General features: G+C 42.2%; 2 protein-coding genes across 3 annotated transcripts; one reads left to right on the forward strand and one right to left on the reverse strand.

Annotated features, from left to right (window-relative positions):
- On the reverse strand, positions 1-5,304 carry ORC6 (origin recognition complex subunit 6). Its single transcript, XM_068693462.1, has 7 exons — positions 5,166-5,304; positions 4,930-5,059; positions 4,414-4,577; positions 3,264-3,353; positions 2,002-2,114; positions 967-1,041; positions 1-593 (listed from the first exon to the last, which is right to left on the reverse strand). The coding sequence occupies exons 1-7, from the start codon at positions 5,228-5,230 to the stop codon at positions 421-423; spliced, it is 810 nt and encodes a 269-aa protein (XP_068549563.1). The 5' UTR covers positions 5,231-5,304; the 3' UTR covers positions 1-420.
- Positions 5,214-27,605, forward strand: VPS35 (VPS35 retromer complex component). Of its 2 annotated transcripts, none has more exons than XM_068693454.1 (17): positions 5,214-5,438; positions 10,840-10,938; positions 12,324-12,420; positions 13,260-13,383; positions 14,706-14,888; positions 15,185-15,398; positions 16,133-16,216; positions 16,689-16,798; positions 19,323-19,419; positions 19,512-19,660; positions 20,192-20,399; positions 20,922-21,077; positions 21,835-21,957; positions 22,961-23,140; positions 24,301-24,540; positions 25,257-25,400; positions 26,711-27,605. In XM_068693454.1, exons 1-17 carry the CDS (start codon positions 5,229-5,231, stop codon positions 26,888-26,890), a joined length of 2,598 nt encoding a protein of 865 aa, XP_068549555.1. In that variant the 5' UTR covers positions 5,214-5,228; the 3' UTR covers positions 26,891-27,605. The 2 variants fall into 2 exon arrangements, with proteins under 2 accessions (XP_068549555.1, XP_068549556.1); XM_068693455.1 differs by lacking the exon at positions 5,214-5,438 and adding an exon at positions 6,610-6,634.
- The last annotated feature ends 211 nt before the right edge of the window (positions 27,606-27,816 follow it).

Raw genomic sequence — 27,816 nt, forward strand, 5'->3', positions numbered from 1 at the left:
TTCAGTGATAAAAATATTTATTTGGCAGTGAAAACAATTTATCCGACTTCAATTTGACTGTTTAACAAGGCACCATTAGTCCCCTCCCTCTCTTTTCACTGACTACTTCCATCCTGAGGCACAAGGTCATGTAACTTACAATTTATTCACATTTAATATGGGATTGAAATGTTACCTGCTTCTTGCAGCAAGGAAAACAAAGCTATCTTACTACCTAATGTCACAACTGCTTAAATGCCAGCCTGGCAAGTCATCAAACATGCTTTTTACAAAAATCATCTGAATACCAACATCATTTAATAAAAAAATCCTAAATATTTAAAAAGTATTAAAAATATTAAAAATAATATTAGCTGACTACCAGCCAGCTGTCACTCATATGCTACTGGAATACTTGTTAGAACAGAGGGGGAATTAAAACTATGAGCAAGCAGCAGTGATATTACAAGGTGGCACAGAATCAGTACCCCGATTGGCCTGTTGTGCCTTAGCAGCATTTTCCAGAATTCTCTTTTTCCATTCTTCATAGTCTTGCTTTGTTTCAGTCTTTGGCTGTTTACATGGCACCTCATCATCATCATCATCTTCAGATCCTATGATAAAAAGAGCAAGTCCATGATGGGCCATCGGGGCAATATGGTGCTGGGAATAACCAGCAAGCATACAGAGATAAATCTATCGATGTACAAGGACTATCACTGCATTATCATCCTGGGGTTTGCTCCTCTGCCTGCCTCCCACAACAGTCACTACTCCTGTGGCTGAATGTAAGAGTTGTACTTAACTCCACAGTATAAATGCCATCATCCTGCTGTGTTCACTTAGTTCATTTGTTAGGCACTGGCTTGCAGAACTGTATAAGCTGCTGTCAACTGATTCTTATAGGATATTATAACTCAAGTATCAGTATGCAGTAACAAAGCCCAGAACTGCTCTGGTTTTAGTTCACAGCTAAACGCAACTTACCGTCTTCCTTCTCGCAGTGTTCTGGGTCGGTCTGCAGGCTTTCGGATGTCTCTGCAACCACGGGGACATCATCTTCTAAAAAAAATGGAAAAAAATAGTGTCATTACCTCTGCTTTGTATTACAGATGCCAACAACATGCTGGAGACTGTATACAGATGCACATTCTTCCCTAATCTGGTACAGGAACTACCAGCTGCCCTTAGCTGCTTGTCTGGGGGAAGGGGATAACTTCACCATGGGCAGCTCCATGCCTAGGTAGAGAGTAGTAGCTTTTGGCCTGGCTTCAGGCAGTTACACTCCAGAAAACATCATGTATGAAATATGAAGACAAGTGACGTAGGAGTACTGGCAGTAGTAGTGTGGGGATGAAAGTCTGGGAAAGGAAAAAAGGAGATAAGTAGGAAGGAACAGAAATACAAGGATGGGAAGTCACGTATCGTGTTTCAATCTTCCTCCACAAAAAGGAGGGAAGAGAGCTTTAAGTTCAACAACAGGTAAGAAAGACTCTCCTCATGCCTGCCTGCGGCATGTGGAGGCCTGGTGTCAGGTAATGGCTGAATTACCACCAGAAGATCAAGGCTTAGATGTGTGTTAACACTGCAGTGGAGGAAGGGAAAACACAGAAGTGTCAGTCAAAGCAACAGAGGTAGCAAAATGTTTATGGTAATTTCCATGTTTTGTTGCTATGTTAACAAGATGCAGAAAGCAGGCAAGGAGAATCCAAGATACGGGAGAAGCAGAGAGTAAATTACTGCAGCACAGACTTTACGGAGCAGCAAGCATTTGAGTAGAGAGGAAAACAGGTATTTTTGCCTTGTCACATTGTAAGCTGTTGTGACTTCCCCAGAAGCAAGTCAGTCCCAGACTGTGACTGGGAACTGGACTGCAGGCAACATACTGGAACAGTGGGCAGGTTTTACTAGAATGGAACAGCTGAAAGTGATCAGAATGAAATAACCAGTGGAAAAGGAGAGAGGCATTGTGAGGCCAGGTGATGGGTATGCTGTATTACAACGGTAAGGCCAAAAACTTACTGCTGAGCTGCTGGCTTATCTTCTCCATCTGATTGCACAGCCGATCAAATATTGCTTTTTTCACCCCAGATGTAGCCAAGATTTTAGTTTTGTCCACTTTCAGCTTTAAGCACCTACAACAGAAAATTGATTTAACCTTGTAGGAAACAAGACTTCAGCAACTATCACTCAGGTGAGGTGACGTTTACTGTACCAACACTGTGAGAATGAAGAAAAGTGTGCCAGAGGTTTTGGTCCTTTCTAACCCTTTCCTCACTTAGAAAAAAAATAGCTTAAAAAAAAAAAAAAAAAAGGAAAAAAAAAGACCCCTACACTACCTGATCAAGACATGTCAGGAAGTGAAGCCCATGGTTAGTTCAAATTACAAGGGGAAACTACTAGAATAAGACACTATGCACGTTTTAAGGGAACAAGGGCAAAATCCTATTACTGTCAAGAGCTGAATGGGACCACTCAGAGAACATTTGTCAAGAGCTGTAAAACTATGTGGCACCTGAATTGCTTCCGAAGATTGTTAAAAAGGGAGGATATGTGTGCAAGCAAATTCTTACAAAGCATTGTTTGAGTCAAGCTCTCCTGATACCCGCCTTCCAAGCTGATACAGGCCTACAGCTAAGACAGATCCATCTCCTAGAGCCACGGGATGCAGTGGTGTAGGGCTCAAAGCTTCTCGTTCTGAACAGCTGCTTCTTGGTGCTCAAATGTAAGCTAGTAAGCCATTCTTGCAACTCTAAGCAGTCTTCCACCAAAAGCCACGTACAACTTTTTGCTTTATGCCTAGCTCAAATCTAGTCTGACAAAGGAAAAAAGTTCTTGTGAAATCTAAAAATGTGACTATTGTTACACGGCTTACGCTGAAAAGGAGGGCAAAGTGCAAAATGGCAAAGTGCAAAACACTAACAGGAGTTCTTCAACTACTGCTATGGATAATATGTCCTAATGGAATTATCCACAGCATCCACCAGACACCAGGGAAGACATATTTCATTTGTTCTAGGACACAAATCTCAAGATTCTTTTCTGTGTATTTGATATGAATACTTTTGCTTCCTCCTGAAGGCAAATGCAGTGTAGCCTTGTTTGCTAGGCCTGTCTCCAGTTCCAGGAGTAAAGAAAGTAGGGCATGCTAGGAAAGAGCCTTCTGGCTGTTCAGGCATGCCAAAAAAAAAAAAAAAAATCAACTACTTACACTGTAGGCATTATCTCTGTTGATGTCTCCCTAGGTATTTAAGCCCATAGAAGTTCCCTCAAGCTGTACTTACTTGCATGCAGTGAATAACGCAGCCGTTGTAAACAGTGGTTTTGAGAAATCAAGGTCCATTTGTTGTGCTTCGGGAAGGCTGGATTCGTACCTAAAAAGCAACAATAATTGTATAATGCGTTCTCCACAAATGAAGCTCTTGAGACTAATTTGTCACATGGCACTCAGCAGTTGAACAGGTCTCACATTGGATCACTTGGTCCTTTGTAACTTAGTCAAGCACAAACAGCTGTTACTGGCTGAGCAGAGCAAAACAGGGAAAAGAAGGGAGTGGGGATCACCTCCTCTATTTGAATTGAAGGTATTTTGAATTAGGGGTCTGAATGACAGTGAAATCTGGTGTTCCCCACCTACACCTGCTTTTCTCTCTACATTACATGTAAAAACTGCATTAAGATACTTTACATAAATCCATTCTATTATATGGGGTAGAATTATAGTTTGATTCCTATAATACATATTTAAGCCTTCATCTGGCAGATGACTTCTAGCTGTTCAGCACTGTGAAGAATTTAATTTTTTACTGTCCACCTGTCCCCAGGCTATTTGTTTTAGTTTGTAGTTAGCACCCAGAAGCATACACAGGTCTTTGTTCTCTGTCCTGCAACTCAGTATACTTTGAATCCCTGGCAGTTTTTAAACACGCTAGCAGGGTAACAGCACTCCAGAGCTCTTCAGTGATTGCTCTTGTTAAAGTAGATGCTACAGAGAGCAAAGCTTTAGTTAAATCTGTTGAATCACTGTTGAAGCGTTCTACCTGATGTTTTTACATGTAGAATAATGTGCGTTTTTAAGAGATTTGCTTCTCCAGAAAGGAGGATTTGTTTCTACTGATCATTACGTCTGAACTCTGACATGATCATGTAGAAGCATGATTCTGTGGATAATTACAATGACTAAATGTCCTATCTTTTTTATATTACTCTGAGTTAAAGAACTGGGACTCAGACAATGACTTACTAAGATTCACAAGCTAACACGTTTTTAAAAGTGGCCTAGATAATTGGCTGGATTGTCAGTGCTAAGAACTTACACACTGGAGTCCAGTCGGTGGGAGATACCTGACCCTTGCAAACAACAAGCTCTCTACACATTTAACAAACAAAGACTCTTACTAGTGATTACTGGTGCGATCTTGAGAGCTTCCTCACCTCTGCAGTATTTTTGAAGCGGTATTTACTGCCTCCGTGCAGCAGAACTGCACTGCCAGGTCTCGTATTCCCAGTCTCGGGTTCACCTCCAGCAAACACTCCAAAGACTTGATGGAGTTCTGGTAGGTCGTCTTGGTCAAGCCGGAGAGTTTAATAAAGTAGCTCTTTCAGAGACAGAGACAAGCCCCGAGGATTAGCGGCAGGCTGGCATCTCCCCCAGGCACCTGACACGGGTGAGTAACTGCGCGCTGCCCTGAGGTGAGGTTCAATCGCTGCATTGAACATCCCTGTGCGAGGAGAGCTGTGAGCGCTCACTGCACACAGGCAGACACCCAACGAGAAGGCCACACCCGTGAAGGCCGCGTTATTTTCAGACTTTTACACCCGGAGTTTGCCTTGTTTTATGCACGCCGCCGCGGCCCTTCTTTCACACACACAAACCCCAGCCCAAACCAAAGGCCGCCGGGCTCGGGGCGGTGCCCGGTGCCCTCCCGCTGCCCCCCCCCCAGCCCGTACCTTGTCCAGCGGCCTCCCGGCGGCGCGGGCCGCCAGCTCCAGGCACATCACGGCGCTGCCCGTGGCCGTCGTCTGCGCCAGCAGCCCCGGGCACCGCACCTGGGACAGCCGCAGGAACTCCTCGGCCTTCCTGCAACACACGGGGAGCGCTCCGCAACGGAACGGAACGGAACGGAACGGAACGGAACGGAACGGGCCGGGCCCGGCCCTGCCGCAGCCCCCGCCCGTGCCCTCACCTGACGACGCGGGGCTCCCCCAGGCCCGCCCTGGCCGCCAGCCGCCTCACGGCCCCGCGCTCCATGCCCCGCTCTCCCCGCGCCTCAGCCGCAGCCGCGCCTCATTGGCCGCTCCCCACGCCAATCACCTCCCCGCGAGCCAATGGGCTCGGAGCGGAGCGCTTCCGCGGGGCGAGCCAATGGCCGAGCGGCGGGGCGGGGCGGCGCTCACGTGACGGCGCGCGGCGCTGCGGGGCGGGGCTGGCGGGGGCGGCTCGTGGCGGCGCGGCCATGGTGAGGGGCGGCGGCGGCGGCCGGGCCCGGCCGGGGGGAGGCGAGGCGGGAGGGGGCGGCCCGGGGGCAGGGCCGGGGCTGGGGCTGGGGCTGCGGCTCGGGAGCGCCCCCGGTGGGTGGGGGGGGCCCGGCGGCCGCCGCCCGGTGCGGGGGGGCTGAGGGGAGGGGGAGGGGAGGCCCCGGTAACGGCCGCCCCGGTGCCGGGGGAGGCAGCTCCGGGGGGGCCTCGGGGCGAGCAACGCCTCAGCCCCGGCCCGGCGCGGGGAGCTCCCGCGGGCCGTCGGGGCTCGGGGTTCCCGCGGCGCTCCGGGCACTGCGGCTGGGCCGCGCACCGAGCCCCTTGCGGGCAGGGCTTGCCCAGGGCCTGCGCCTCTGGGGCCGGTTCGCGTTTGGGGGTGGGGGCTGCCGGGACGGGTCGGCGCCGGGCCTGCGGGGGCGTGTGTGCGGCGCTGCCCCCCGGCCTGTGGCTGCGGAAATGAATGGGGCCGGCTGAGCGGGCAGGGGAGCGCTGCGTCCACCCGCACTGCGGGCCCTGTGCCCCCGGGTCAGTGCCCGTGGCGGCTCAGAGGCGGCTTCCTGCTGCTCGGCCCTTCCGTGGGAAATGGCCTCAGACGTGCCTGCTCTGGGGTCCTCTTTCTGATAAGAGCTGAGAGCAGGTGACTCAGGAAAAGAAAGCCCAAGCTTCCAGCTGTTAAATGTGGGTTAATCCCCTCTACCAGCCCGGGCTCCATGGCCATTTCCAGTGGCCAGGCTTCATTTAAGCCTTGAAGCAGCGTGCAAGTACCCTAAACTAGACTTGGATTTCGTAAATGTTTATTGATCGTTCCCTAAATAAAAAGCCCACAGCCCCTGGATTCTTGTTAATGTCTCCTGGCTTCCTGTGGCAGCAAATGCCAGCTTAAACATGAAAAATGTTCTCTTTGGCTCACCTTCATGCTCTGTTGTGTGACTTAACAGAAGTTCTGGGGTTGCCTTCTTTATTGCAGGGTTGTGCTTCCAATATGGTACAAAATGTTTTTTTGTTAATATCGAGGCACCCCGTGATGTTTGCAGTAACGTGTTGTGTGCACTCTGGCTCCATCAGTAGGATGGTGATTGTCATGATTTTCTGTCCTCTGTCGTGGGTAACATTCATGTTAAATGTCTTGATAGTGCCGGGGTGGCAGTCGTAACTGGGAGGAGGCAGAGAAACATGGGTAAGTCTTGTTCACTGAGGTACTAAACACAAGCACATGAGTGAACAAAAGGAAAAGTCGTATATGGAATAGGCTGGAAGTACATCTAAATCAAAGTGGAAGTATGTCTAAATCCAAGTGCTTTATATCACTTGGAGAGTCAATGAAAGTGCACTTCAGAACAGAAGTGAAATCTGCTCTATTACGTATACTCTCTGTTCAGCTTAAGATACCGGCTTTGCCAGAATACAGACTGCTTGTGACGATCCACAAGCTTGCCTTGAATCCCATGTATTTTAATTGTAGATAATTCTGTTAAATGCAGTGATTTACTGACAGAAGTGAAATGAGCGTCTTGTCAACACAGTGACCCAAAACAATAGTCATCACGAGTGCTGCAAGTCTGAAGTATAAAACAAACTATGAATGGATGCCTTCTTGGGGAGATGGGTGTTAGAAACCAAGTAAATCCTACACAGTAGGTGTAATGTTAACTGTGTGTGTTCAAGAGTTATTATGAGGTTGAGCATGGTCGAGAAGAACGCTTGCAGTATGCTTCACTAATTATCCACAAGATTGCTGCCTGGCTGATAAAGGTGTGTGCGTGGGGGTAATACCAGTTAAATTCTTCCAAGCTAGTTTGGGGCTTAAACATGATTTATTTTTTTTTTCCCCAAGGCAACTTACTGTTTGCTAGCTTCAAACTGGCAGAAAGCAGCTTTAAGACTTCTCACAAAAAAAAAGCACACCATTAAAAAAACAACCAGACAAAAAGCTCCAACACAAACCATGCCAAATCTGTGTGAATTAAGCTGCTGTGTTGTGACTTCCTTACTGTGGCTGTGGTAAGGTGCAGCAGTGCGATCTTTGGATATAGGAGAAAGCTACAGTTTCTTGTACAGCAGCTGAAGATGCAGCTGAGATGCAGTTCTGTGTCTGCTTCCCATTGCTGCTTTTCCTTGTGGCTTCCAAGGAGAAAGGTTGGAATAAGTACAGTAGAAAACTTTGTTCACCTCAATTTTTTTCTTCGAGGCTTGTAGTGTATCTAAGAGGGGCTAAGGCCCAAGCATGTAAGTCTGAGTGGCTGCAGAATTGATTTCCATTATCTTGTGTGCCTGTGGTAGTTCAGACCTCCCTGTACCTGGTGCTGAGAAGGCAGGACAGGACCTCTTTTGCCTGGATGAGGGTGCTGCTGCTCTTCCTCCCATGGCCACGCATCCTCTGCTTCCTCCTGAAGATTGGTGTTTGCAGATTGGAATAGGACTGCACAGCGCAGTTGTGTTTTTGGTTAAATAACACTGGAAAATACCTTCTTCGGTTACTAGGTTCCCAGCTTGAAGTGGATGATAAAGGGCATGAGCTGTGTTATTCAGCATTGTGTCTGACAGAACTGGTTCCTAGCGTGACAGGAGCCACGCCATCTGTCCCTGGTAGTCCTTGCTTTGTGTTACCTTCACTTTGTTTGCCTTCTGCTGCTTCCTCCACAAACTTCAGGCTTGTGTGTCTGGCACCTGATAATAACCAGGTCACATGTGGAAACACTGTATAGTTTTGAAGCTTATTACAGTAAATAAAAAGGGTTAGCTGATGTTTTTCAGGTTTCAAAGTCTGAATGTTTAAGGAAGAGCAGGGACTGCTGTTCAGGTGTTTATCTCCTGTAGAAGCCAAGCTGCTGCAAACCCAACACCTCAGTGCAGTGGCATGCTGGTTGTGATCACGGGTAGGTTATCTCACCACCTGTGTGATGGTGAAATGCTGCCATTGCCCAGCACCATGTAGTGAAGGCAGTCTTGCTGTGAACCACCACCTTCCAGGCTGGTGATAACAGGGAAGTGCTTTAATGGAAGAACTCAGAAGTGTCCTTACTGCAGTCCCAATGCTAAGCATCCCGTGGGACCTTGTTGCTCAAATGTAGAACAGGAGTGAAAATGGCACCAGTGGCTGGGCAGCTCTCCCAGCACTCCGTGGCCTGGAGCCCTGCAGGCTGCGGGACGGGGCTTGGGAGGTTGTGCCTGGTGTTAACATCACTCCGCTCCTCTGACTCGTCCTTCAGCACAGCGGCTCGTGATGTGGCTGGGTTATGTGGTGTCTGGGTCAGCAGCGACGTGTCTAAAGCACTCGTGTGAGTTCAGGGGGCTGCAGGGCATGACAAGCTTTTTGGCAAGGATGTAATTCAGCAAGCCAGTTGCGTGGTGTTCGGATTTGGTCGTTGCACACTCGTGCCAGCACTGTCAGTTTCTGTTCCTTAAAAGTTGGATTTGTCATGGAGTAAAGTTCAGTGCTGAACAGAAGGTTCTTTGGGGAGAAGGCGCTTTCAGTCAGGGGCTGCCTGGTTTGTAGCTGCTGAACAGCCCAGGCGATAAGGCTGCCTGCCCCTACTGCTTTTGCCTTATGCTTAAATCCATTTTTGGAAGGCATGCACTTTGTGGTTAATTATAAAGAGAGCTTTGTAATAATGGGTGCAGTCACGCTAATTAGCAGAGGCAACTTTTTCTGTTGACAAAATAGAGGTGTTAATTAGTTACTGTGCATGGTTTGGCCATAACTGAGACCCAGAGAGTCACAGAAGTGTTGGCTGGAAGAACTTCTGTCTTGTATGGCTTCCTGCTTGAAGCGGGATTGCCAACGGTGTTAGATCAGCCTGGACTCTTGTCTAGCTGAGGGACTGAAAATCTACAAGGGCAGAGATTCCCCACCTGGTCAGATGAGATCGAGGCAAGAACAATATTGCTTGGCACTGTCTGCTTTCTGTAAATAGAAAGGGGAAGTAAGGGGAACGTGTAAGAGATGCTCTGTGGGACTCAGGGAATTGCAGTTACAAAAAAGAATCGAGTACAGTGGTGGATATGGGAGAAAGGAGAAAACATGGGTGTGTCAAGGCTGCAATGCCTGATCACTGTTAAATTGGTGTTAAGTGAAAGCATCTCTTTTTTTTTTTTTATGAAATTATAATATTGGTTCTTAAAAGGTGTTTACAGGGACTCCAGACACGAGTTGTGCAACAGAAATGAGTACTGAAGATCCTGTTTTTAAGAACATTGGGATGATGTAATTCATGGTGTGCTAGCTTGTTATCAAGATAGCTGGTTAGAAAGAGGAGACCGGGAGCTTTCTGTACGCGGTGGGTGGGGGGAACAAGCAAAAATAGTTGAGAAATTACTGAGGCTGCAGACGTGGAGAGCCAGCTGTGGGCATGACATGGTACGTAAATGGTATTTGTCAAGACTGGAGGAGATGTAATTGGGACACGAATGATGCTTCCATCTCTGGAGCCCCAGGATTGGGAGAGGCTGGTGGGCTCTAAGGAGATGTTGAAGATCAGGCCAAAGCACTAGGTGGATGGCTGCAGGGAGGCTCTGTTCTGTTAAGTGCAGCATCAGTTACTGGAGTCACTTACAAGGAGGTATGTACGGAGTTGGGTTTGGATGGAAGTACACTTGGACATCTTGGAGGGTAACTTGAAAGAAAGAAGCCTGTAGAAACTAACCTCATCGGTCTGGAAGAGGGCAGGGAGTAGGGTGCAGTGGAAAGGGCCCGTTAACAGCTGGGCCGGGGGGACACCGAAGTCTGTGAGCGTAAAGAAAATGCAGTATGGTCCTTGGAAAAGCAAAAGAGCTTGCAGGTTCTGAATGTCAAAGGCCTGGAATATTCCTCTTTGAGGAGGAGGGTCACTGGGACAAGGAGGGGACATTAAGAAATGACGATTCTCTTCAGTTTTCTGTTGCCTTTGGCGAGTCATTCCTGCCTTCCAGGAGCGAACTGTACTTTATCCTTTGCTTTGCTTATCTGGAACTTGTCCTCAGCAGAGCTGTGTGGCTCAGATAGCAGGTTGCTGATAGGTTGTGACTTGTGATCTGAGTGCTCCAGGCCTTGCTTTGAGGAGTAAGGATGCTTCAGTGCAGTGATGTCTTTGTGTTCTCACAAAGCTTTTTGTTGCCAGATACTCTGATTGGATTTTTGACCTGCAAATGCTGGAAAAGAAGGGCAACACTGACCTTGTTCTTTGCACTCTAAGAGACAATGGTGCTCAGAGGCTGTCCGTAACTAATCTCTTCCCCGTGCTCAAATTTTTGCAGGGTAAATTTCCCTTAAATATCACGTAGCTATTTGACAGCTCTCAACTGGTCATACTGCAGTGCCACTTGCATTGTGTTCTAAACCATGGGGAACTCGTTTGAATCAAGTCATAAGCAGATGATAAAAATAGTCTTTTTTTTTTCTTCCAGCCAACAACACAGCAATCTCCTCAGGATGAACAGGAAAAACTCCTGGATGAAGCAATTCAGGCTGTTAAGGTGCAGTCTTTCCAAATGAAGAGATGCTTGGTAAGAACGTGACATTAAAATGCAATGAAGCTTCTCATCTGCTAGGAGTGAAACAGTAAATCAATACTAATCTCTAGTGCTGTGAGGAAACTTAACTCTTTATGCATCTTTGTGGCAGAGCCTTGCAAATGGATGAGGCAGCTACTCAGTGAGACTGAGCCTTCAGTATTCCGTATATGCCTATACCTGCGTTTGGCACAGTGTTTCTCAGGATAAATGATAAAGGTGCATCTACTTAGGTTTGTGCTTGCATTTGAGTGAGGCTAAATGGAGAATATGCCTGCCACTTGTCATCAGAAGGTTACTGCTCAAATGCATTCTACATGGAGCTACGTGATGATAAAATATATCCTTGTCTGTGTTCAACGTACCGGTGTTTATTCACTGTAGTCTTTTTTCATGAGCCACAGACTGCGATGCTAATAATTCATTATCTGCTGAGTAGGATAAACGTAGTAATGAACTGCAGACTGATGTGTGAATTCTCCTGTGACTGGAAAAGAAACATTGACTAGGATAGTACTGAGGTATTTGTCTTGACATTTTAGCCAATGCAGCAACACAGTATCTTGTGAAGCTTTCTTGGGTTTGAGAAACTGCTTAAATCAGCAATGAAAGAACTTAAATATTCCTGTATTCATTGGGCTAGCCAGGCTAAGTTTGTAGTTAAATGACAGTAGCAAGAAATGTAATGCCTTTTCCAGTTTTACGCTGTGTGGAATGCTTTTGAAATCTTTAAAGTAGTTGCAGCTGAACTTTCTACTCCTATGTGTGAGTGGATGACCCTAGCAATTCCTTCCATTCTCCAAAACTTATGGCTGTCTCTTATGTGTTCAACAAGTATGTTCAGGTGGTAGACTAGAAGTTTGTCTTGCACCCTGTGATGCCAGGGAATTGTATGCATCATGAGCACATGTTATATGCGGAGTAATAAACTGTCTCCTTCAGAAGGGAAAGAGAAATCTAATTCTAACAGCGGCTTCTGCTGGCAGTGTGTGTCCTCTGACGGCTAGAGGCTGCTTCATGAGATCTGAGCAAAACAACAGGCTAGATAATTTTTAAAAAGTTAATTACTGTTCGGCTTGCTGAATAGAATTTGAATGGTGTGTGTGATTTCTACATAAGCAAAACCTTTTTTCCAAAACTCTTTCTTACTGTATCATAAGATAGGCCTCCTTACCGCCTTCAGGTGTCATGTTCCACTTAGTTCAGATGGGCAGCGTAGTACAAGGTAGATATTTGCTTTAATTGGAAGTATTGCTCTTGTGATGTTTAGATACTTAACCTTTGTATGGTTTTTATAAAAGCCAAAAGTGTAGCATTCTTAAAGACTGCAGTTGCCTAGTATTATTTGTGACAGGCTGTTCTTTTTACCTCCCATAAAGGACAAAAACAAGCTCATGGATGCTTTGAAACATGCTTCCAACAAGCTTGGTGAGCTGCGGACTTCTATGCTATCTCCAAAGAGCTATTATGAGCTCTGTATCCTTTGAAGATTAGAGGACCAAATGGTTGAAATATTGAATTTGGAGTGATACGTTCACTTGATTTCTTTTTTTATTTTTTTTTTTTTGGTTATATAAGGACATCTCCTTAATCTTGGATATGTAGTAGCACTTTTCTCCTCTGTTACTTATCTGGATGTATTGTAAGAGAATGTACAATTGTCTGATCATTGTGCAAGTGTTTTTCCTTTGGTATAAAGTAGGTCTTTAATGTCTTTCGTATTTTCCATTGTGAGTTTTCATCAGTCTAGCTCTATAAAAATGAGCTCTATTGAAAGTTCTGCTTGCAGTATGCTGCCACAAAAAAAAACAAACTGTAAAACTACTTACTTTTAGCCTTTTGTTTTCTTAGATTCTAACCCTAAGTCAAGTGCCATGATGTATTTGCTTGTCTGTGCTGCCATACCTGAAGAATGGGAGGCTTTTCATGAAATTTGGGAATTGAGTGTGATTATATTTGCATACTGTTTTCTCCACGTGTGCTGATGAGGATGGGATTCTTCTGTGACATGTAGTATGCCTTTACTTACTCGGTTCCATTGCATTCATTTGCTTGCTATTTTGACTTCACTTGTGCTTCTTGCTCTTTTCTAATATGCTGAAAATAATAGTTGAAGGCCTGGGGTTAGTTTTGCACGTTTATGTCAGTAGTGATGAATTTTTCTAAAGTACTACACGCTTGGGCTTGATTTTTTTTTTTTTTAACCTTGTGATTGTATTTGGAACAGTGTCTTTCTTCCTTGGTGTGAATGAGCAAATATCTCTGTAGATCTGTTGCAGACATTCTGAACTAAAATCCTTAACTAAGAGAAAAAGACATGGCAATTTCTGATGAGCTACACTACTTGGAAGTCTACCTGACAGATGAATTTGCCAAAGGGAGAAAAGTGGCAGACCTTTATGAGTTAGTACAGTATGCTGGAAATATTATTCCAAGACTGTAAGTATATATATTTTACTATTTGTTAAAGACTAGTAGATAATAGATTCTGGGTTCTGATCATAGATTCTGCGTTCTTGCTTGGCAACAAGACCTGTTTGCAGCTGTAAATATTACCTCTGCATATCTTAAGAGCGGATTCCTTTGAGACTTCTGAGAGTTAAGCCAAAAGTGTAACCGCAAAAGGTCAGTTCTTGATTGTGTGCAAAAACAAAAACATTGGCAGGAAGGTGGAAGCGCTTGGATGTGGAATAAAGCAGACTTCTGGGTAAAGAGCTGGTTGGTTTAGAAATAACCAGGTACCTCATTCTGATCAGTAAGATCAACTACATGTTTAGTATGTGAGAGAAGGAAGTTGAAAGCTTTTGTAACTTCTTAAAGCTTTGTGTTTCTGAGTATGTAGTTCTTAGACTATGGATTAACATGTAGAGATGATACTGAAAGGCTTATGTTTAAATATATAGCTGTAGGACTGGAGTGGATCTACTAAATATTCGGGGTTAGGACTTGGATTTTGCTAGGCATTGCAGTTTTTAATTCCTGACCACATGGTGGTGCCAGAAAGAGGCTTCACCCTCATTCAGACTTCAGGGTTTGGTTGCCACAATGTGTTTAGCTCTGCATAATCATTTGCTGTCCTCCTACCTGCTTGATGCAGGCTCTGTTTCTCCCCAGTGAACACTAATGTTGTATTCATGGAGGCGTATACATGCATGAATTAGAGAAACGTGCAGGGCTTTTAAACCACGTTATTTGCAAGTTCTGAGGATTGTAAGTTTTATTTCTCTTAAGCTGAAGGGGAATCAAGTATACTGGTGCAGTAGTCCTTTGTGTCTCACATGTTCCTTCTGCCTGTTGCTTAACGTAGAGATGCTGATGGAGTGAGTACAGGCCTGGAGATCTCGGAGGAGTGTAGTCCACATCCTGGTAGACCACAGTGTGAAAGAGGCTTAAGTGCTTCACCATAATACATACCTTATCTGTATGGGCAGAGTTGCTTTCCAGTCTTGCAAGGTGTTGGAAGTATAGACAAGCCAGTCTGAAAGCATTCAGAACTCTGTGCATGCTGAGCATTTATACATTTGAGGTATAAAGCCCTGTAATGAGGTCACCTAGCTATTCAGACTTCCTGTGCTCTGTAGCAGAGGAGAATGGGAGCTGAAAGGTGACACAATATCTGAAGTTATGGTACTTGAAGGTATGGTATGTCATTTAATTGCTTTCTGTGCTTTGATAATGCAGTTGGAGTAGAAGTGGGCTATTGCCTGAAATGCGGTATTGTATTCTTACTTAACTATTGTTGTATTCTGTGCTTGTTGCAGGTATCTCCTGATAACAGTAGGTGTTGTCTATGTCAAGTCATTTCCGCAGTCCAGGAAAGATATTTTAAAAGACCTGGTGGAGATGTGCCGTGGAGTACAGCATCCTCTTAGAGGCCTCTTTCTTCGGAACTATCTCCTGCAGTGTACCAGGAATATTTTACCAGATGAAGGCGAGCAAACAGAGTAAGACAGGCACTAATCAGCATATTTAAATTTCCTGTATGATTTTCTTGAGATTTGAAATAAGTAGGTATGTTAAAATGTAAACCACCTGTCGAGTCTACTGAGTTCTGGTAGTTTTGGAAGGGAATTGTTAAGGTTTCCTTACTTAAGTGAGGACATGAACAGTTGTTATGAACCTGGACACCCCACCACATACTTCCCCAATCTCCTATCTTAAAAAAGATATTTACCAGTGGATGGAAAGATGGATACTTTTGACAAGCTTTTGCTGTTCCTAATCTGTTCCTCAATTGCAGTGAAGAAACCACTGGAGACATCAGTGATTCCATGGACTTTGTGCTCCTGAATTTTGCTGAGATGAATAAACTTTGGGTGCGAATGCAACACCAGGGCCATAGTCGTGATAGAGAGAAGAGGGAGCGGGAAAGGCAGGAACTGCGAATCTTGGTAGGAACAAACCTTGTTCGCCTCAGTCAGCTGGAAGGTGTTAATGTGGAGCGATATAAGCAGGTAGGATGTCTGTCCATGCTTTCCAGCTTCTGCTACTTTTTCCACATGAATTCAAATCAGTGGCCTAGGGAGAATAATGGCTGTGCTATAAACTTGATAATCCTGATGCTTCTGAACTGCTATTAACTGGAAGTTCTGAAAGCTAATGGAGCTATATAATGTGTTTACAGGCTAAGGATAGGATTCATGCATTTTTTCCATAAGCTCTTCTGTAGGGTTGGCATGACTTTTTATGACTTCATTTTACTGATTCCCATTTTAATTAGAGAATGAGTTAGAGAGATGTACACAGTGTTCTGTGGTAGACTTCTAAAGTTCAATGAAGTTATGTTTCCCAAAGCATTTGGTAAGTGAACTGTTTGTTGCATGAAAAGATAGCCAAGCAAATATGTGTGTTATCTAAAGTCTGTACCTTGTAAGTTCTACCATAGCAGTGCTGCTGAGACCCCCGTGTAGTAATAGGTGCCAGCAACGCACATTCCTGAGTTTAAACAAAACAACAAGCACGACCGTAGGTTTTGATTTAATACAATGTACCAAAGGGACAGAGGTTTGGGACCAACAATTTTTTTCTCTGAAGGATGAAACTGCTGAACACTGAGTCTTTATCAGAAAGTTTTTCGTGTGAAGAGTAAGCTGAGAAGTGTTAGAAATACCACTCTACTTGGATTAAATCCGTATGTGAATATAAGATCAATGGCTCTATAAACACTGCAAGACTTTTCTTATTACAGATTGTTCTGCCTGGAATATTGGAGCAGGTTGTAAATTGTAGAGATGCTTTAGCTCAGGAGTACCTCATGGAGTGTATAATACAGGTAAGCTGCTTAAATTCAGTTGCATCATTGATTTTGAACATGGGGACACTTATTCCTGTGCTTTTAGTCAGATTCAGACTACTTTCACCTCTTCTTGTGAACTGGAAAACTTCTTTGCTGGGTCTCTTACTCAGTGGCTTGATGCATATTACTCTTCATTGGGTGGGCAGAGGGGAGAGGTATGTGTTCTGTGTGCCCTCCATTGCAGAAACTTGTAAACTATGTGAGTAGCCATGCCTGCAGTAAGAATTGTGGTAGGAAGCTGGGACATCAGCTCACCAGTTTGTCTTGCATCTGTTACTTCATGTGCTTACTCACACAAGGTCAGCTTTGGGAACCCTAAATACAGTCTGTCCGGTGACTGTTTTAATATGTGGCTATCTGATTTTCAGTGACTCTGCTGCATTTTGCTGTTGTGTAATAATGAGCAGATTAAGTTTATAACTGGATGACTATGGATCTCAAATTTCAGGTTTTCCCAGACGAATTTCATCTCCAAACCCTGAATCCATTTCTCAGAGCCTGTGCTGAGCTGCACCAAAATGTGAATGTGAAAAATATAATAATTGCTTTAATTGACAGGTGAGTGACCGGGGGGTGGAAATTGGCTCAAAATGAAATGTGTATTGTACGTAAGCAGATAATAATTCTTCTAGCATTTGAAAGCTTTCAATTTATCATATTTTATTCATGTCTAACTTTCTTTCCGTGCTGTCTTCATCTGCAATTAAAGCTGTTAAGAGTATTGTTCCTATAGTTTCTGCTTAATGGACTCTTTTACAGCTTCCAATGTATCCTACTTTAAGGACGGATTAAAACTTGTAAACAAATCAAGCCGGGAAACAAGTTATTTAAAGTTGACCAACTTCATGTTTCTAAACTAAAGTGGCAGCAGTATTCTGCTTTGACAACTATATCCATCGCAGGTACCTCTTGAAAACTTGAAGATTCCCGTAGCTAATCTTATATTTATTTATTCAGAAAAGAGCTAGTAGGAGATGGAACTACCTTCTTAATTTTTAATTTATGTCTAGCTTCATGCCCGTTCTCTTGTGTTTTTTTTTTTTTTTTCCTGTGGAAGTACCACTTAGAACTGCTTGCACTAAATTCAAACATGGGATGGCGCCACCTTGGAGTATCTTCTGTGTTGTGCATTTGGTGGGGAAGCAAATCTGCCTTCCTTCAATTGGATGTTCATAGGAAATCATTTGGTTTCCTATGGTTTTCTGCTTGGGCTGAGAGTTTTTGTAGTTTTATTTAAAAATGAACAAACATGGCATGTGAATCTAATTTCTGAGCCTGTCTATTTTGTGAGACTGTCTTCAGTAGACATCACAGGATCTTTGCTAGGTTCTTACAATAGCGTGTAGCAATGTAATTCTTGTAGAGGGACTTTCCCTTATGTGCCTTCTGCTGTCATGTCTACTTAGAGGACTCAAAGAGCTTCAGTATTACTTGCATAGTAAGCGTTCGGTTTTTACTGTTACAGATGAGCAACAGTAAACAGCTGACTGGCAGTGAACCTGCTGTCCTCCTAGATTTACCGCTGCCATGTTTTATTGTTTGGGCGACTATTAGTGTCCTCTGGAGCCCTCTCATTTGGAGATAGGATAAGAATAAAAACAGAACAGCATGATGATTGTCTTATGTAGTTTGGGAACTTCTGCTTTTGACCAATTTTAGGCCAAATGTTGGATGATATGTGTGTATCAGCTCTTAGAATCCATGTGGGATAGATCCTGTTCTTGTGTTTGGATTGTAGTTTGGAATAATTACTGTGTAGTTCAGTTCTGTGTATTTAAGACCTGGATGTGCTCCATACAATAGTGCCTGTTGCATTTCTTATCTTGATTTCTGGCATGGAATAATTGATACTGGACATTAGTGAGGTGGAGGAACTTGTGAAGCTTTTGTACCAATTTCCACGGGACTTTTCCATTAAAGGAATCTTTTTAGAACTCATGTTGCTTTGGGATCCTTCTTGATTTACTATGCTGTTCATAGTTTGTAATTATGCTGCCACCTGCCTGCAACTTGATGATATTTTGAAGCCTGTCAGTCTTACCCTCTGAATTATTGTTGGGAGAAGCTGTGATTCTCCTTGGTTTTAGAAAGTCTGCTTGTTACCACCCCAACAAAATATAAGAGTTGAATTTTTGTTTTCTGTGGCAGTGGATATTTTTGGAACCTTAGCCTTTTCTTACCTACTTTTTTGTTTCAGGCCCAAAGTTCATTCAGAACTGACATTTATAAACCCTGTAAGAAATAAACTTTAATCAGGTGGCTTTTCCTAAATATTTTTGTATGTCTTTCTGTAATTCAAAGAAAACAATCTCTTAAAAATTAGCAAGCAAGCATTATAATGCTACATTTTCTTCAAGCCGCAGCTTTGGTAAAGTGCCAACTTCCTATAGCCATTATCTTATTTTTTCTGATTTCTGCAGAGGTGGTGGTTCACGCGACTTCCTCCTGTAATGGATAGAGGTAGATCTACAACATCTTCTGGGTGCTTGCTGGATAGCAGTTCTCTTGCTTTGCTTTTGTGTTTTTATTGAGGAAAAAATTCCCACAAAGCAATCTTCTCCACTTAAAATGTACTTTGTATTTTGCTCTTTACAAACAGCGGACGTACCAAACATGTTGGTCTGCAGTTAGTTTGGAGACAAGGAATATCTGAGTCATAGCTAAGGTTCTCACCACCACCCTTCCCTCACCTTGAGACTATTTTGCAGGAAATGGATGTCTAACATCACTGAGTAGATGCAGAACATTTGCTTTTCCTTTAGGTCACTCTGTAGTTCTTTCTCTGCTGGGGAGACAGAACACTTTACTGTGAGGTAAAGAGCAGAGATTATGAAACTTCTTTCTTGCTCTTTCTTTATCCTGCTGTCACTGTCAACGTTCTTTTCCAGGACTGATACTTACCACTCTCGATTGTTCTTACAGCCTCTAACTTCCACAAATGTCCTTTTTGCTTTGTAATAAAGCTCTGCAATGAAGATTGCGTATACCCCTAAAAGATGCAATTTTTTTCTGTTAGTGTCAGACCCGTATTTGAGGAATGGAGAAACTATCCTGACCAAGCTGCTTTTTTTTTTTTTTTTAGGTTAGCTTTATTTGCACATCGTGAAGATGGCCCTGGTATCCCAGCAGATATCAAACTGTTTGACATCTTTTCACAGCAGGTTGCTACTGTGATACAGGTATGCTGGGTGTTCTTGCATGCGGTCTATTTTTTATTTTTTTTTGCAAAGTTATATGCTTTTAATCAACTCAGTGCTGTCTTAAATCTCAGTCTCGCCAAGACATGCCCTCAGAGGATGTGGTATCCTTGCAAGTTTCTCTCATTAACCTGGCTATGAAATGCTACCCGGACCGTGTTGACTATGTTGACAAGGTGTTGGAGACAACTGTGGAAATATTCAATAAACTTAATCTGGAACAGTAAGTAAATGTCTGTTGCATTCTCTATGGAGTGGTAATTACTTTAAATTCTTGACTTCTACTTTTAATCATGTTTTTGTAAGATAGGAAAGAGTCATACTTTAGATGTGGAAGATTACTACTCTTGGTTCGAGCTATAGAAATTCATGATAAACAACAGTGGGGAAAGTATGAGCACCCAAGACTTACTCATCTGTGCTTAAATCATTCTGCATAGCTGTACAGATGCACAATGTGTATGCCAAGATGCGTGTAGTTGCTATCTATTCATCCTGTGTGGCACTCTAGAGTTTTTTTCATACTTTATTTGCAGACATAGTCTTTCTGCTGTCAGCAACTTAAATCATGCAGTTCCCATTTTATGTCCCAAAGAGCAAGATATGACTTATTCTGGTATTTTATTTCAAATCTTCCTAGCGGTTGGTTGCTTAGATGTTGTGGTATACATCGGAATTGGTATCGAGGCAGACTATCAATCTGTCTCTCTGTGAACTAATAATTAACTGTGTTTTTACATCTGTTTTATTTTAGTATTGCAACAAGTAGTGCTGTTTCAAAGGAGCTGACTAGACTTCTGAAAATCCCCGTCGATACTTACAACAATATCCTGACAGTTCTGAAACTGAAACATTTCCACCCACTCTTTGAATACTTTGATTATGAGTCCAGGAAGAGCATGAGTTGCTATGTGCTTAGCAATGTATTGGATTATAACACAGAAATTGTATCCCAAGAACAGGTATGACATAGGTCAACTGACATAGAAATTCTAGGTATCTAAACTACTGTTTGAAGAGTTGAAAACATGCTGAGTGACCTTGTGCAGAGCATGCTTAGTTTCTGTACCCCTTCCTCCCCTATCTTACTAGTACAGGCTTTGTTCTGCTTGATAATTCTGCTGCCTGAGTTCTCAAACACCTTATCTTTACACATCTTCCCTAACCTCACCCTAGAGACTACTTCTTAAGTTTGAACAAAGACCCTGAATCCCCTTAAAGCTAGGGTATTACCTAATGAGGGTTGGATAGTATTTCTGGAATCTAAATTTTGTTTGTACATTTATATTTATGCAGTTCCACTTCTGCTGAGAAAGGACTCTTCTTCAGTGAATAAGGCTAACGAATCGCAAAGCATCACCAGTTACCAAACGTTCCTAGTGCTTTGTCGGCACAATGAGTAGTTGTAAAGATGTTTCCAGTTGCTATCAGCTTATGTTCATAGACTACTTGGGTTTAAACAGAGCTTATGTTACATTTAACAGGTTGATGCTATCATGAATTTGGTATCCACGCTGATCCAGGATCAACCAGATCAGCCTGCTGAAGATCCTGACCCTGAGGACTTTGCTGATGAGCAGAGTCTTGTGGGAAGATTTATTCATCTTTTACGATCAGATGACCCTGACCAACAGTATCTGGTATGGCATCAGTGCTTCTGAGTGTGTTTGTGCTCTGTGAAGTGTCAGTTTTGCATACCTTACAGTAACAGATTTAGTGTGGCTGGAAGCTGGAGTATCACCGCTCTGGCACTACAAACTCAATACAAAATGTATAACAGTGTGAAATGCTGTTTATTTAGAAGTAGCGGGTGAGGACTTGAAAACAATTGTGGATTTAAATTTCTAGTCCCATGAGGTGGAAGTTCGGATGTAACTATATTAGTTTGTGGTAACTCTTGATTAGCATTCTACTTCATATAACTATCTCTCTAAAAAGCAGTAGGTGAGATTTGGATCACTTAGGTGTTTAATTTCATGAACTTTTTTTGTCTCTTACAGCAGCCTGTACAAAAGGATAGCTCTTTCTGCAGTTAGGTTGACAATAGAATATATCTGATGCAGTTTTTAAGTGCAAGCCCAGGCAAATTCCATCTCACTATACAGTCCAGACTGTATCTGTAGTTAGTATAGTACAAGTGTTGCCTAACACTTATTAAGCAGCTGTAGGAAAAAGCTTCATCACAGAGCTCACAAAAAGCTGCATGTGCTGCACAGATGTAATTCTTGTAAAGCAGCTTGTAAGTTTTCTCCCCACACACACTGAAGACATTGCCATTGCAACTTACTTGATTACTCCATGTCTTTCTGATGTTCCCATCTAATAGTGTAAATTGTTATAGGTACAAATAACATACCTCTTTCAAGAACTCTAAGCTTCCAGTGCTTCTGTTTTTAGATCTTAAACACTGCTCGGAAACACTTTGGTGCAGGTGGGAATCAACGTATTCGTTTTACGCTGCCACCATTGGTTTTTGCAGCATACCAGCTTGCTTTTCGCTACAAGGAGAATTCCAAAGTGGTGAGTTGACCTCTAGATACCTCTTGGATGCTTGTTTCTTTTTGCTTCTGTGTCTTTAAGAGGAGGGGAGGCTTTTTTTTTTTTTTCTGGCTACAGCTAATAGTATACTAAGACTTGATACAGAATACTAGTGTTTTTTTCCCCCTCAAAGGTAAGGTTTTACTGGAGATGTGAAGGATTTTTAATTTAAGGAGAACTTTTTTTAGTAACTCAAGTTACCTCAGTATTTGAGGAATACTTGTGTATTTGAGGTGAAACAAACTGGGTAGTTCTGTTTAGTCTGAAGGTGACTGATCATGTTTTTGCATGTAGACTAGAGAACTACGAATACTGCAAGTGATGGTGTGAAACTGATTTAAATCTAGATACTGAACTTCAGGAGGTTCTAAATATGTAGTTATGCTATTATAATACTAAAAGCAAGTGTTTCTCTAGAGATTATTTTATACAATAGTTGTGAAAGTGCACACTAAAACAATCACTATTCCATTTGTCTCCTTACAGCTTTCTTACTGGAAGTGTTAGCTTAAATGTGTATTTTTCCCTTATTGTGAGGAAATAAATGAATGCTGTTTGTTTAAAAGCACTTCAAGTTGAATGTTTTAAAATCCTCTTGTACTTCTGATTAACGTTCCAATGAATGACTAAATAGTTTTTTTACACTTCACTACTTCACTAATTAGGCTTTTGCTCAGTTATGTTTTAAGCACAGCTGTGGTAATTGCAACTCAGTGTAGACTTCTGAGGAAGGTTTCCATGAGCTGACAGGAAAAATAGATGTGAGCTTTCTGTAAGTAGAAAAGAGGCCTTGTGAAGACCCACTGAGGTCAACACATTACTGCTAGGGCCATCTATACCAGCACACTTAGCTTCAGCAAGCAACTGACTGGAGCAGCATGCAGAAATCAACAGATTGGTGCACTTAACAGATTCTGTTTCAATCCAGTTTCTTTTTCTTGTAACAATGGTCTTGTTCCAGCTTTGACTTATTTCATTTCTTTAGGATGACAAATGGGAAAAGAAGTGCCAGAAGATATTCTCATTTGCTCATCAGACCATCAGTGCTTTGATCAAAGCAGAACTGGCAGAGCTGCCTCTCCGTCTCTTCCTACAAGGAGCGCTAGCTGCAGGAGAGATTGGCTTTGAGAATCATGAAACTGTGGCCTATGAATTCATGTCCCAGGTAAATGTCCACCTGTTAGTCACTGTCCTGCAGTACTTTGAATTTGGTTTGGGTGAGCTTCCTGAACACTGAAAGTTCTAGTGTGATTAAAACATCCAAATTGACAGCTAGCACTATTAGATAGAAACTCCTGGCCTTCATTCTTGCTTCCTGGAATTAAGCTCCATTGCTACTGGTCTGAATACTCAGTCTGATAATGTGGGGTGTGCTGCATTGCTGCTTCCTCCTCACATAGTTGGTTTGCTGGAGGAGTGCGGCTTTCTCAATGTAGAATGCTCCTTCATTGCTTCAAAGATCTCTTCCCAGCTCCTCTTGTCTAGCTAGTATTGTCATGATCACAAGCATTCTTCAGAGGTTCTGTAAAATTTGTTTATCGCTGTCATGTTGGGCTTTACTAGTAAAAATCCTTTTGTTGAAACATTATTGGTAAAGTAGATTTTCAGAATAGGTAATAACTTAAGCCTTTGTTGTTGCAAAGGTCTCCCCCATCCATATCAGATTAAGAACTGACTTAGTTGATGGTATCTAAATTACAGGCTTTGTCCTAATCTTTCCACTAATGCCACCATTAATGCATTGAAATGAATCACTGACAACCTTGTGCCTTTCCTTACTATGTTGTGCTGTGTCACAAGGGCCACTGATAAAATTCTGAAGATGAGAGCAACATGACAATTATGTACCTTCTACTAGAGATAATGGTTTGAGATTTTCAGTGTTGTGCATTCTCTGAAGGTGCCTTATCCTACACAGCAGCAGTGCAGACACTTCTTACCCACTCTGTAGTCGCTGACCTACCACTTAAATTTTTGCTGAACTGTAGTGTGTATTTCAAAGAGCCAGATCTTCTTCAGTGACTATTTCTGTTGCTGAAGTTTCTTATTTGAACAGATGCTTGAAATAAGGAGAAACTCAGTCTTCAAATACTACGTGAGGATTACATTCCTGTACTATTACTACTTAAAGAAGTATTTCTTTCAAGACTCATTTCCAGTCTGTCACTTTAACTTGATTTTGACAGTCTCAACAGAAGATCTCAATTGTGCGTGAAGTTTTTAACAAATATAAAACGGATATTGTCATGTGACATGCAAGTATATTTTTTTTCCTGATGCTGTTCTAAAGCAATAATTAAGACTCTTGCCTTCTCCTTTGACTAGGCCTTCTCTCTATATGAAGATGAAATTAGTGATTCAAAAGCACAGCTGGCTGCAATCACCTTGATAATTGGGACATTTGAGAGGATGAAGTGCTTCAGTGAGGAGAACCATGAGCCTTTGAGGACTCAGTGTGCATTGGCAGCTTCTAAGCTCCTTAAGAAACCAGACCAGTGTCGGGCTGTGAGCACTTGTGCCCATCTGTTCTGGTCTGGCCGAAACACTGACAAGAATGGAGAGGAGGTAAAAATAAATAAGTAAATAAAATTAAAAGTGAAGTGACAGCAACATAACACATAACACAGCTATGTAACTTCGGTTACATAGCTGTGCCTTCCTTCTGAAGGCACTCACTTCTGATGTGGATATGTCACTTTGTGGTGCAGATATGGTTGGAATGTGTTCCAGTGTATGAAGCTAATAAATCTTACAGCAATATAAGGTGCATAAATACGAAAGTAAAGAAACTCAAAAGTGGAAGTACTGTGCAATTTCTGTGAATGTCAAGGAGTTTAAGACTGACTCTTCAAGTAGTTTGCTGTGTTTTGCCTGTCTGTATAGTAGCTGTGTTTGTGCATAAACTACTGAACTTCAGAGATGCAAATTGAAGATAAAAGGCTGCTTTTCTCAAATGATCTGTTGTATTGATGAAGAGCTGTTTGAAATCTTCTTTTAGTGCACATTGCCATATGTGTGGCAAAATTGAGTTTATGGTTTGATACTTGAAGGCTTTCAGCAGCTGTTAATATTACTGCTTGATTTAACAGAATGCTTACCCAGACTATTAAGTCAGGAAAGGTACAGTTCTAATGACAGCTTATTCTGTACAGTTGGTTTTGTTCTGTGCAGTCTGTTTTTGTAGTAAACTACTGGGAAATGCCATTTATGTGCAAAGGGAAACAAGTGTTATTGTTCCCTATGGTTCTATGTCTTGTAACTATTTTGTTTTTACCTTCTAGCTGCATGGAGGAAAGAGAGTGATGGAATGTCTGAAGAAGGCTTTAAAGATAGCAAATCAGTGCATGGACCCTTCTCTGCAAGTCCAACTGTTCATAGAAATTCTGAATAGATACATCTACTTTTACGAAAAGGAAAATGAGGCAGTGAGTTGAAATATTCTTTATTTTTTTTACAGAGCATTTATTTAAGCTCTTTATTCATTTATACCCCAAATCATATCTATTCAGCGTGCTCAGTACCATCTCTTAAGAAACACAGGTTCTAGTAACTAACAGAATAGTCAATTTTTGAAATGCTAGTAAAACAGAAGTCTCCACATTATAGGTAAAACTTAATTCTTCCTTACACGAGGAACGAAAACACTGAACATCTGAAATCTAGCCCTGAACTTGTGAGACTTGGATACTTGAAATGTGTGTTCGACAAAAACTGACTAGGTCTTGAGATCCTGCTATTTTCTCTTCTAACTTCAGAGGTATCTAACTGAAGAAGTACTCAGGGAAAGATGATTCTCACAGTTGTTCAGGGTCACTGCTAGGAATACTCAAAAGACTGGTGCAAGCTTTATTCTCAAGAGACTGGTATAACATCTCATATGCCAGTCTAAATTCTGCATCTGAAAACTGGGGTAGTAGTTGCAGCATACCTTTTTTGTTACTACGTAGCTAGTAAATTTATTAAGTTTGAAAAGCTGCTTGGTCAAATAGAGATCCATGTCCCCTCTTAAGTCATCATTTAATCAGAAGCAAATGGTAATAAATATCTCTCTAGACATTGCCTCTGAACTACAGGATTTTTAAGGATTTGCCAGCTTCCAGCATCTGAACTGACTTCCTGCTGTAGTACTGTTCTAGAATAGGAAATGCTCTTATCTGTAGATGAAGGTGAAACACTGAATTACAAAGTACTGAGCAGATGTGTAAGAATAGTCTCTGATAAAGAGGTGGTCTGCAATTCATTTTGTGCTACAGTGTTTGGTGTAATGCTGAACTTGGTACTATAGTCAGCTGTACTTCCCTGGGTAGTGACAAGGTCACTAATAACTTTAAATCTGATACTGCCATCCTGACTAACTTCTACAAGACACTGCATAGACAACTTGATTATGTGCTTTATGTGTTTAAAGCTTTTTGTGTTTGGACTGAATTAACTGGAGAGAAATACTGTGCTAAAAGTTTAATAAAAAAAAAAAAAGTGTAGGCTCTAATGACTTAAGAGGCTGTTCACATTTGCTGGGATCAGGGGGAACTTAGAGAAATCCAAAAATGAAAGTATTGGGCCTCCTATGAGGAGCAAGAGAAGGCAGAGTTCAGTAGTTTGTCTGCATACACTCTTACTAATAATACTATTGATACTTGGACAGTTTTTAGAAATACAAAGTCTATTAAAACTAATATTTACATGCTCGTACATAATTGTCAATTACTTTGGTTGTGTATATCTTCTCCTGTAGGTGACAATTCAGGTTTTGAATCAGCTCATACAGAAAATAAGAGAAGATCTCCCGAATCTTGAATCTACTGAAGAAACAGAACAAATCAACAAACACTTTCACAACACACTGGAGCACTTGCGTCTGAGGAGGGAATCACCAGAATCTGAGGGGCCAATTTATGAAGGTCTTGTTCTTTAAAGAAGATATGCACTGTACTTTCTTTTCATTTACGTACATTATGTTTTTTTAAGATAGATTATAGATTGTGCCTTTCAGAAATGTCAAGTTAAGTTAACATTCATGTGTTCAGTCTGACACTTCAAACACTTGTGTTGAGTACTCTAACAAATTTGAAAGGTTGGACCAGCAACTACAGGTTTCATCAGTTAGCATGGCTGAAACTTTCTTTGGAATCTGTGACATGGTAGGGCTCTTCTGTTTCTGATTTCTCTTGTCTGTTCACTGTTGCTTCTGTAGCACTAGAGTTCTAAACTGGCAGTGACTGTCATCTGAAACTGTGAGCGATCCTTACAGAGCATCAGATTTTTGGGATTATTGTATGTAAGGTTCTGCTTGTGCTTTCCTTTTAATGCAAGTTAAGACTAAGTGTAATATTTTTCCCTAAAACCTAGAATATATTAATGCATGTTTGGAGAGTTTTAAAATACCATGTTCAAAAAACAGAAGTTATATTTTGCATATTAAGGCTCTGTGACATTCAGTGAGGGCCAATACTGTGCACAGGGCATATTTATCAAGATAATTTTGTTCCAAATAGTATAAAAATAGAGAAATTGCAATCTATATAGATATGTATAACCTTCATTACTGTAAATTTAGGGGAAAATGCATTACACAAGTTTATTCAGTATCATGATTTTGCACCAGTGAAACAATAAAGTTGCTATTAACACCTGTTGTTTCATGTCTGTTCAGAGCCCTGTTGAACCTAGTGCTACCTTCTGATAAAAGCCAAGGAACTTCTGCTTTGAAGAGACAGAAGAATGATGCTGAGAGGATGTATGTTCACATTTCAGAATACTTTCTGACTTGAGATTGGTGCAGAATCCATGTGGGTTGTAGGTCTGTGCTAAACAGACAGGTGGCAATTAAATGACAGAGCT

The sequence above is a fragment of the Anas acuta genome, chromosome 10 (assembly GCF_963932015.1).
Source record: "Anas acuta chromosome 10, bAnaAcu1.1, whole genome shotgun sequence".
Lineage (NCBI taxonomy): Eukaryota > Metazoa > Chordata > Aves > Anseriformes > Anatidae > Anas > Anas acuta.